This window comes from Lepidochelys kempii, chromosome 11, assembly GCF_965140285.1.
Source record: "Lepidochelys kempii isolate rLepKem1 chromosome 11, rLepKem1.hap1, whole genome shotgun sequence".
In the NCBI taxonomy this organism is placed as follows: Eukaryota; Metazoa; Chordata; order Testudines; family Cheloniidae; genus Lepidochelys; species Lepidochelys kempii.
In genome coordinates this window covers 26718451-26730600 of record NC_136390.1, presented here as the reverse complement: position 1 = coordinate 26730600, position 12150 = coordinate 26718451, and the positions used below count along the sequence as shown (strand labels likewise).

Genomic DNA, 12150 nt, shown 5'->3' with positions numbered 1-12150 from the left:
GGGCCTCCGGGTGCCACAACAGTAAAAACAAACAATAATAAAGGAAAGCTCAATAGGGATGAGAAATAGAGGATGAAAAATCATGTTAAACACAAACATTGGTATAATGTAGTCAAGTGTAACACTTCTGTAGGAACACAGTGGGAAAGGTCAGACAACACAACCTGTACAATGGAAACTAAAAGAGGAAAAACAAATGCAAGAATAATGTGTTTACAAAAGCCAAACGGAACTTTTGTTTAGTTCAAATGGAAGTTTCAGAACTGCTACACTGTACTAACCAAACACTATATTCATTTTGTTTTCATATTACTGAAATGAGTGGTTCTATCCCCACCTCCTAATTTGTACCTCATTCCAAAGTACATACATTCAACTTTACCATAGGATTGTCACTTCAGAATAGCATCACATCACTCTTTCTTCTGTTTATAGTGGCACAACATAAGGGGAGGTGGTTTAAAAACTAATAAGCAGCAGTAAAAGGCCAAAGCAAAGGAAAACAAAGGAACACTGTGATGTGACCTTTAAACCTTTTCCTGCAGTACCGTAGCTTTTATCCTTGCACAAATATATTCCATCATTCAAAACACTGAACATCTTCAGAGTGTTTTCCTACTTTTGATAATTGGAGCTTTCTAACAGAATACTTTCCACTCATACTAAATTTTAAAGCAACCATGCCAAATTGTAATGGAAGTTCAGCAGTCCAGGACAATGAGTATACATACAATAAGTATGTTCATTCCCCTTTCCATCCTCCACCCACATATTCACCAGGCCCAAACTTACTTACAAGGAATGATGACCACAGTCTGAGATGGCAAAACCCCCACTGACTTCACTGGGACCAGGATTCCACCCTACGTTTCCACTGGTGCTAAGTTAGTATAGTAAGCACACCCCACAAAGCATCTATTATGGTACATGGAGGGTCAGGGAAATGGTCTTATTCTTTTTTCCACTTAGAAAAGCAAGCCCACTCCCGAAAACAACTTCATCTTGGTCCACTTCTGCAGTTGCAAAACCATGTTTTGCAACCAGGAGGGGCAATGGGTCATTGGTGGTGCTACTTTCAATTATACCTATTGGCTTGCTAATTTCACACGTTGTCATGCCTGTGTATTATAACCACTAAAACTAACACAGACTTGCTAAGCAGTGGTGGATGTAGCCTCCATATTCAATGGATTCAATCAGGGCTTAAATTCAGCCAAGCTATTTTCAAAACCCCTGGAGGAGTTTGTATAGCACACTGCAGGGGATAGGGGAGGGGGGCACTCCAGGAAATACTCTATAAGAATGTAAGCCCTAGTTGCAATCCTCCTCCTTCTGATGAGGGTGCACTGACCATCCATAGCAGCACCCTCTGCCCCAGCACCACAATCCTAATCCTAGCCTGATGCAAAGGGGAAGCTCTGGAGTGGGTGGGGGAGGGCAAACCTGTCCCACACTCTCCCAGTAGCAGCGACTCTTGTTCCGCGGTGCTGGGCCCAGCTCCCTTTTCTGGGTATGGAGACCTTGTGCATGGAGAGGCCTGGCTGCCTCTCCATCATAGTGGAGGGGCAGTTGGACCAAATTGGAGTGGCACTGCAACATAGCCCACAGCTTGCTCTGTTTTCACCCCCGCCAGGGCCTGCCCTCTGCACCAGGCTGGGATTGGGGTTGGAGTGTGGGGCCAGAAAACATTGTTGTGCATGGTTGGTGCCCCCAGGTCACAACACCATAGCATGTGACAATTCATGTCATAAACCTCCTTTTGTCAGTTTCATAATATGCTTGAAAAGGCACTACACAGACACCTAATGGCTGCCGGGAGCGGAGGGGTCAATTCCTACCACTGGCAGTTCGTGTGAGCTAAGGGTGCTCAAAATACTGCAGGAACTGCTCAGCCCATATGAGAAAGCCCAAAATGAATGGAGATATTCCCCTGAAAATCTAAACACATACAACTTTTCTTTTCATTACAGGCAGCACGGTTTGGTAGTGGTCAACACTGTGGATCTTAAAGGCTCAACTAGAGCTGGCCAGGAAACAAAATCTCCATACCACTAAAAAAACAGCGAGTTCTGGGGGAGAAAAAAATTGGCCTGAACTGGGACAATAATTCAAAACCTCAAAATTTTTCATGGGACTAAAATGTTCCTGCTGCCTGGGCTTGCTGGCTCTCCAGCTGTCCCCCTGGCAGGTGGGTGTGACTGCCCAGCTCACCAGCTGCCTGGACTTGCCAGCACCTTGGTTGCCTGGGCTTGCCAAGCACCAGCTGCCTGCCTAGGAGACAGGCAGGCACAGCCTGGCTCTCTACCTGGTAGGCAGGCTGCCAGCTCCCTGCATACTGGCCAGGCAGCCTGGCATGCAGGCAACTGGACAGCCTAAGAAGCTCACCAGCCCAGGGAACTTGCAAGCCAGGCATCCTCAGAAGCCAGGGACCCAGTATCCCAGGTACCTGGGCAGGCAGCCAGATGTGGAGCCAGGCAACCCATCAGGCAGGATGCTGGGGTGCTAGGCAGCCTAGCAGGTAGGCTGCCAGGGAGCCAGGAGGGATGGCAGGAAGCCAGACCAACCTGCCTGTATTCTGTTAAAAGTTTTGATGGAATAGACACGTCCGCATAGAATGTTTAGATTTCATTGAATTCAGCATTTTCTGACGTAAAATTTCTGTCACAAAAGTTTGACCAGCTGAATTGCAACCTTGTTGGCCACCAGTTGAGGAGTCAATATGGTTCCATATGATTCAACATCTGGTTTTGTCAGGGTTTTTTTAAAATAGCAAGTTATATTATTAATAATAATTGAATTAAAATAATATTAAGATTGCAAAATCAAGCACTCAAAAATTAGGAAATGCCAGATATAAGCAGCCCTTATTCAGTCTCCTCATTAAGAGCATGCAGTCTTTGAATACATGACAAAATACTATTCCTTCCACAGGATCCCTGTCTCATTCAGGGCACAGAGTTGTATTGTGAAGGAGGCTGCTGTCCATAGGACCCTGTCTCATTAGTTACAGAAGCTGGAAGCTATGCAACTGAGATAGGGGATTGCAGAAAAAGAAAGGATAGTCTTGTGTGTAAAACAGTTGAATGCTAGACTGGATTCTATCCCTGCCTCAGCCACAGATTTCCTTTGTGATGCTGGGAAAGTCAAACTTTTCACAGGTGATCACTAATTGCATGTTCCACGGTTTTTCTTTGTGCCCAACTGGAGACTTTTCCTCCATTGAGACGCTGACCTTCAAAGCCAAGAACTCTGCTACCAATCAGCAGAGGGACAATAGTAGTGTCAGAAGCTGGGCATTGCCATCGGAAGAAGGGGTAACAGCAATAAACAAGAAGAGTATAAGCATTACATCTAACCTCAAATTCTAGATCAATAAACCCCACAATACCAAAATCTGCCACTCTTACTTACCAAATTGAGTAATACATAAGTGCACTGGAATCAACGGACTGGAATGACTCCTCTTGGAGTCAAAGTGCTAGGAAGAGTGACAGTCTCTGGCCCACACTATTTAATTTTTTTTAAGTAGCAAAATTCAGTTCTTTCTTCTAGGCTATTTCAATATATAAATATTCTCCACCAACTAATATTTTAATACCTTTAATCAAAAGTGCCAGTTTTTCAAAGGAGACTTAAAACAGGAACACTGAGAGATAAGAAACACTGATACAGACACAAACATTGAATAGTTGAAGATGTTTTGTTACAAATACATTCAAACTTTGGAAAAAATAATCGACTCTAGACTGTCCCTAGTACAATGTAAAAATGCAATATTTAAATAAAGCTGTTTGCCACTCAACTGTACAAATTACTTCAAAGACAAGAGCAATACCCTTTTTGGGTCCTATTTGTTATAATCTTGGAATAACCATTTTGTGGTCATGATATCTTAATCTTCATAGCAGTCAAGGGCCAAATTCAACACTGGTATAACTCCATGGATTGGATTTCACAACATATATTTAATTTTATTTCAAAGCAGAATACAAAGGGATCATTCTGTCCTGGGATGCACTTGAGTATGGCTCCCATTGATTTTAATGATTGCTTGCTGCATCCAAAGACATTTATCCCATCACAGATGGCAGTGCAATAACATTTAATGCCTGTTTGGTAGGAGAACATTCATGTGTGTTTAAGTACATGCAATGCCTAGCTACTGAAAATCATACTCCTAGAGTCAAATGGTGCCCCCAGATGCTCCCACTGAAATTAACAGGACTTGCACATTGATAACTGCGGGTAGAACGTAGCCCATATTTTAACCTATTTCTTAAATGTAAAAATGTTACATTAATATAACATGATTCCACATACAAGCCTTATAAAGTCAAAAAATGTGAAAGCTAAGCTTTAATATGAAATCCCTATATCCCATCGTGATGCAGTCTTAAATTATGTAATCACATCTTATTTCTCTAACACACTAGAACACAATCTTTTTCTATGAACTTAGATTCACAAGTACGTCCAAGATAAAATACAATCACAAATATAGAGGTTTTATGTATGTGCAAAACGGCAGAGGCAATGATGCACAATCAATCTTAACTTTCACATCTTCTGAGCCGAGTGCTTAATTGTACAACCCTCATGTTGAATTGACATTTTTTTGCATTTATTTCCTAGAGTTTCTTAACAGGGAAAAAAACCAAACAGTTCTATAACTAACAGGCACCAATTAACCAAGGCCAACTAGAGCCTATCAATGTCATTAGCAGCCTGCAAATGTGCCGATTTAAGAAGCACCAGACTGCCAATGAGGAACTACTGCCTCTTATTATTGTCAATTGCATTCCTCACCTGTGCATGCACAGGAGATAATCTCATCAGTTCAAGAAAATCTTAAAGTAGCATCAGCATGGCCAACCTTCTGGCCAGTACTTCAAGATCCTAGCTCTGCTCCCAAGTTGTGTAGTTTGGAATCTTATTTGCAAAATAAACAAATCTAAAGTTTTAGATCTTTTTAAACTATTTACAGTAAACTCATCTAAGGCCACAAGCCTTGTTAAGCTTTATATTGTCATTTTCAACTGCACAAATCATTCCAAGGAACAGAATTTGAGGGAGCACCTCGAGCCTGGAGGGCTGCCGGGGTAGGAGTATGCAGGTGAAGAGGCAGAAGTCAGGAAAGTGTATTTTTACATGCTTTCATAATTCAGAAAACCATTGAAAAGATTTTGCTTTAATTTTATTGAAGAATTCACCTTCGGGCAGAGAACCAAGTCCAGAAAATGTCAGCCCAAAAGAGAATGTTGCAGAAACCTAAAACCAGGAACTAATAATGGAAAGTGTTCTGTGATCTCAGCTACAGCTGTCATTACCTGCTAGACTGATAAAACAATTAAAGAAGCATTAAAGACATTACCTTTAAAGAAAGAAACATTTTGCTCAATACTAGAAAATTCTTCCTTATAGCTTGATCTACTGGACTTTGGAATAGTCAGTCTTCCATAAGAAGATGTCAAAAATCCATTGCTTGAAATAGTTAGATTTAGATGACAGGAGAGAACCCTGCACTGGCAAGCGAAGGGAGTGAATGATCTTTTCCATTTGTAACTTATTACAACTCTAATTATTTTTTGTAAGTGCCTCTTCATCAGATTGTGGCGATAGATTTTAGACATGTCACATATTTGCATACAGGAAAAATAGAAGAAAAAGGGTCACCATTCTAAGAACTTCTCTGGATATATGTTGGTGTAGATCATCATCAATTTTGAAAACATCAGTAAAGCAGGTTTTCCAATTGCCAGTTAAAATTAAAATAGCTAAGTGTACCTAAACAAGTTAGAGAGAAATAAAAAAGATTTGACACACACAGGTTGAAACTACAGAGTTGTTCAACATTTTCAGAGATTCAATTTTTGATTAAATCTTTATGTTGCACTGAAAATTTCAATTACAAATCCTACAAAAATATTTGGACAAAATTTTCACAACTTTTTCCCCCCTCAATTTTTCAACCAATTCTGATGGCACAGAAAACTTTTGATTTCTCATCATCTTAGCTTTTCAATAAAGAGTCTAACTTATTAGTGGTTACATCTATGAATTCACAAATAAAGTACTAAAAAAAAATTCTGAAACAAAAAATGCAACACAGTGCTCTGTTCAAACTGTATGGGTCAGACTCATGACCATGCTGCAGTGCAAAGGGGATGGTGGATCCAGTAAGTAAAGACTCTGGGCACAAGCTTGGGCAAAAAAGGAGGCATGGTTGAAACTTCCCTCCATACATAACCATCAGCACAGGTCCCAGAGAGTCCTGGGAGCCTTGAGGTTGTGCTCAGGACAGGGCTGACGTATGCTGGTACACAGGATCAGGGTGTTTGCAAGCACAGAGAATCTGAGCCAAAATATTAACAACAAAAATAGTCAAAAATAGTCAACATTGGCATATGTTGTAAATCAGACCGAATACTGACAAAGTAAGTGAAATCATTCTCTATCAGTCTTCAGAATTGACTTCTTCATGTGAAAGAGACAGACAGTGAATCTGAAAGTATCCAGCCCTTGAACCAGAGGGATGAGAATACACATAAATATGACACACACATTGTTCATTTCAAGGCTTACAAAGGAAAACAAAGATTTTTTTGTAACATGCAACAGTAACCTAAATTCTACCATTTTTAATTTTTCCAACTGGTCAGATGTGCAACATTAGTCAAAATATGCAATAAACCAGGCTTTAAAAAAAATCTACTACAACTGTGGGAAAAAAGGGTAAGATTGGCAACATTATTTTTAGAAACTTAAGCCATACTTTTCAAAGCTGGGTGCCTAACGTTAGGCTCCTAAATAAAAGTGGTGAGGTATCTGGAAGAACTGATCACCCACAAATCCTATCAAAGACAATGGGAGATACAGGTACTCAGCACTCTTTCAGACTGCTTTAGTTACATGCCTAAATAGAGACTCATAGGAGCCTAAGCAGTTGGTCATCTTTTGTTAGGATTTTATTTATTTTTTGGTGGATTCATCATTTTATAATCTGAGGAGGGGTCACAATGTTTTTGTAGGAGAGAAAAAAAAATTTAAATATTTTTCAGTTTTTCCATAGGACATCGAAGTTCTGACCAAAACTGAATAAAAAAAGCACTTTTGTCTATTTCTTAGACACCTTGTTCTCAATGAACATGGTGTTCATGGAGAACTGTAAAGGATGAACTTAAACATAACATTTTCTCATCAATAAGGCAGACAAGAGACTACAACACTACAAGTCAATACTCAAAGTTATGAAAAAAGTGGCTTCTCTTGAGATAAGCTTGGCACAGCTTTTGCATCTAGAAGTATCCCTTTATCTCACCTGGTAAATTGACTGCCTACAGACAACCAGTTTCCTTGTTCAAGTAATGTGCAGAGTGTACACACGCTTCCACCACCAAATGAAGAATTCAGATAACTGGTTAAAGTCTACTATAGTGTCTGGTCACCAGTTTGTTTGTTTTTAAATACTTCAAACTCTTTGCAAGAATTTTCAATAAATGATCAACAAACTTCATGATGTGCATGTCCATGTTTTCCTACCATCTTCTATCATCTGAAGGGGGCCGGAGTCTTTCTTCAAACTGAAATGTTCTTCTTATAGCTGAGCCCAGAAAGTTTATCCCTCTGAATCACATTTGGCACATGGAAAGCTGCATCATAACAACATAATTGTTATGACTGATGCAAATACTGGAATACTAATTGTCCTCCTGCTGCCATCTGATGTCCTCGGAGCATGCATTACTGAAAATACTGCATTTGTGCGATTGGTTGGTATTTCTACATTGCAGATCATCCCTTCACAGCAAGAAATGCATTCCTGTTAATAAAAAGGAGATTGGTAGGCAGGAGTGGCTGCAACAGAAGTTTATAGTGTACATGCTTTCAATTGCAAGGGTTATTACTAGAGCTGTCAAGCAATTTAAAAAATTAATCGCAATTAATCATGATTAATCACGCCATTAAACAATAGAATAGCATTTATTTAAATATTTTGGATGTTTTCTACATTTTCAAAAATATTGATTTCATTTACAACACAGAATACAAAGTGTATAGTGCTCAGTTTATATTTATTTTTGTTTATAAATATTTTCACTGTAAAAACAAAAGAAATATTATTTTTCAATTTCCCCATTGCAAGTACTGCAGTGTAATCTCTTTATCATGAAAGTTGAATTTACAAACGTAGAATTATGTAAAAAAAACCTGCATTCAAAAATAAAACAATGTAAAACTTTACAGCCTACAAGTCCACTCAGTCCTACTTCTTGTTCAGCCAATCGCTCAGACAAACAAGTTTGTTTACATTTGCAGGAGATAATGTTGCCTGCTTCTTGTTTACAATGTTACCTGAAAGTGAGAACAGGCGTTCACATGAAACTGTTGTAGCCAGCGTCACAAGGTATTTACAGGCCAATGCCCTAAAGATTCATATGTCCCTTCATGCTTCAACCACAGTTCCATAGGATATGCATCCATGCTGATGACGGGTTCTGCTCGATAATGATCCAAAGCAGTGTGGACTGACACATGTTCATTTTCATCATCTGAGTCAGATGCCACCAGCAGAAGGTTCATTTTCTCTCTTGGTGGTTCAGGGTCTGTAGTTTCCACATTGGAGTGTTGCTCTTTTAAGACTTCTGAAAGCATGCTCCACACCTTCATCACTCTCAGATTTTGGAAGGCACTTCAAATTCTTAAACCTTGAGTCGAGTGCTGTAGCTATCTTTAGAAATCTCACATTGATACCTTCTTTGCGTTTTGTCAAATCTGCGGTTAAAGTATTCTTAAAACAAACAACATGTGCTGGGTCATCAACCGAGACTGCTATATGGCAGAATTCAGGTAAAACAGAGCAGGAGACATACAATTCTCCCCAAAGAGTTCAGTCACAAATGTAATTAACACATTATTTTTTTAACGAGTGTCATCAGCATTGATGCATGTCCTCTGGAATGGTGACCGAAGCGTGAAGGGGCATACGAATGTTTAGCATATCTGGCATGTAAATACCTTGCAATGCCGGCTACAAAAGTGCAATGCGAATGCGTGTTCTCACTTTCAGGTGACATTGTAAATAATAAGCAGGCAGCATTATGTCCCGTAAATGTAAATAAGCTTGTCTGTCTTTGCGATTGGCTAACAAGAAGTAGGACTGAGTGGACTTGTAGGCTCTAAAGTTTTACACTGTTTTGTTTTTGAGTGCAGTTATGTAACAAAAAAAATCTACATTTGTAAGTTGCACTTTCACAAGAAAGAGATTGCTCTACAGTACTTGTATGAGGTGAATTGAAAAATACTTTATCATTTTAGAGTGCAAATATTAGTAATCAAAAATAATAATATAAAGGGAACACTGTAAACTTTGTATTCTGTGTTGTAATTTAAATCAATATATTTGAAAATATAGAAAAACATCCAAAAATATTTAATACATTTCACTTGGTATTCTATTGCTTAACAGAGCGAATAAAACCATGATTAACTGTGATTTTTTTTAAGTTAATCACATGAGTTAACTACGATTAATCAACAGCCCTAGCTATTACTAAAAAAAAAAAAAGCTAATCACTATTGCTGGGCAGGAAACCATTTTCCTGTCCCACAAGAGTTTCAGATTTTGAAATTTTTTCCCCACCCTGAATCTTACAAAAAGTCAACAACTCAAAAAAATTTGTGAACCTAAAATCCAAAAGAATTTTTGGAATGGGATCAATCAAAATGTTTCATTTAGATTTTGACCTTTTTAAAAATAAAACTATAAATTAACTAGTATTTTGAAATGAAAAGTCCTTTCAACAATTTCAATTCCCCCCCCCCGCAAAATTAGGAATTCAGATTTGTTGTAACTGACCCTTTCCCACAAATAGTTTCAGTTTTCACAAAATCAAAGTTTAGCCAAAAACAAAACAAAACAAAACAAAAACATTTTGCCAGAAAATTCCCAACCAGCAATACTAATTACTTTTGTCTGGTATCCTGTGAGCTGAGTTGGACTATCAGTTATATCTGCAAAACCATGCACAGTAGTGTTCTCACGGCTCATTATCATGCATTGTAATTAATGGAATCCTGTTACCATGATCTGATGATAGTTAACCGTTAACTATGTCTGACAGATTTCCCAACATATAAGAAAGTAGGGAAAACATCCCATAATTATCACCTTCCTATTTATTAAGCACAAACATGGTTTTGAATGTTTTCTTGTCACACATTTTTAATGAAAATAGACTATGATCATGTTTAATTTCCCTCATAAGCTTTTATGCAGCATTATCTCGTATTTTGATCTTTACATTTGCATCTCCTGTCAAATTTCTAGTGCTAGAGAACAACTGTTAATGTTCATCATCTTCTTCACTAGTAGTTTATTTGGGGAAATATTGAAACTGATTTCCTTATTGGAGCATGTGAAGATGCAGAGTGTACCCATTTCCACACAGCAGTTTGCACTGTATGCAAAGGAACATTAGTATATTTTACAAGATAAAATGCAGCATAAGACAGGCTGGAGCTTCTAAAGGCCATATACTTCCCTCAATCCATCAACACTCATTGACATCAATGGGAGTCTGTGCTCAGATCAAAGGCAGCATATATATGTCCTTTCATATTTAACATACAGATTGTCTGCTATCTTCAAGATATCTGAAATCTTACACACTAAGATCATTCAAATCCTGCTAAAAGATTTTACTATGACACTGATTTCAAAAATATCCTTCCAGTTCTGTATTATATAGGATATAAAACATTCTAACCATTTTACCTGGAACATTTGCTATACTTCCTTTTCAGAAGCAAGAGTTATAGCAAAGGTTGCTTACGTCAGTCAGTATGTATAACACACTACTACACAACTCTTCAACATTATACTGTACTCTATATTTTTAAAAATAAAGATATTCATTTTCACAGTGGATTGGACTAGAAGTCAATGGTTTATACCATCTATATAAAGTAATAATCTGTAATTTTAGCTATTTTGTAATTTACCAGATGCTAAAATTAGATCATAACTGAAATGGGACAAAAGCAATGTAGTAATAAGAATGACATGGTTTTAAAGTCTGGTATCTTGTTAATCAAACATATCAACAAATGTTGTAGTACATTTTTCTCCACTTACAAATGGTTGTGACCAAAAGTACTTCTCTATTCACACCCTACACATTATTGTATTAATCTTTGTGCAAAATATGCCTTGTAAGATATAATTTAAAAACTAATAAACAGATCAATATTCTTGTGTAACCTATGTACAACATGCATATTAACAGTTATGAACATAAGGTGAAATTATGACTACAGTATGTATACTGGACAAGTATACTGTATACTGGACAAGTATTGGGAGGGAATAAACTGGTTTCTCAAAGGCAAACGACAAGCTGACGCCTTTAGCCAGATGTCAAAGTTGTTTGGCAATCACTGGTCAAGTGGCCATTCTTTGGTAGTGAAGGGGGTGAGGAACAGATTGATCTGCATTTTAGCAAACAACAACATGGAACCTCTTTCACCACGAGATTCCATGTCTCTGTTCTCACAGCTGCAATGAACTTTATCTAGGGGTAACCCTCAGGAAAATGTATTTCAAAGGGTGACTGAACTATAAAAATGAGGGGAAAAACACCCTAAATTCTCTCTCTCTCTCTGTCTCCCCCCCTACCCCGCTAATATGACAAAAGAACCAGCCCCTTGACTTTGGGGGGAAATCCTGACCTGAGACCCAGCCCCTTAATGCGGCAGTACTTTTTCGACACTGCTGCCCAAAGAAATATAGCAAGTTCCAAGCCTAAATCTAGTGTTGTTTTGTTTCCATGACTTACACTGGGGAAATTATCCTTCTGACTGAATAAAGCTGAACATGGCTGCCTCCAGCCAGACAGGTCACTATAGAGCTACAAGAGGTGCATCCTCTCCAAAGGAAAACTACTCCTTTTATGAGCAAGACAGCCAATTGCCACCTAGAAAAGGAATGGCCAAGTTTGAATTGGAACTCGGATCCTCTACAAGGCAGCTTGATGTTATAATCACCATAGCAAATGGTGTTATAGAGCTAAGTTTCACTCAAAAATTTGACCCTCCCTCGCAACTACAGCTTAACTTCTTCATAGAAAAATAGGGAGAGGTGCTAATCTGAGT

General features: G+C 38.4%; 1 protein-coding gene across 1 annotated transcript in view; it reads right to left on the bottom strand.

Moving 5' to 3' along the window:
* Positions 1-3584: 3584 nt before the first annotated feature.
* Positions 3585-12150, bottom strand: part of LYPD6B (LY6/PLAUR domain containing 6B) — a 118375-nt gene continuing 109809 nt past the window's right edge. The window contains exon 6 of the mRNA XM_073305438.2: positions 3585-7819. Within this exon, the coding sequence (XP_073161539.1) occupies positions 7655-7819 (165 nt within the window). The 3' untranslated portion in view covers positions 3585-7654. The remainder of the gene's footprint in view (positions 7820-12150) is intronic.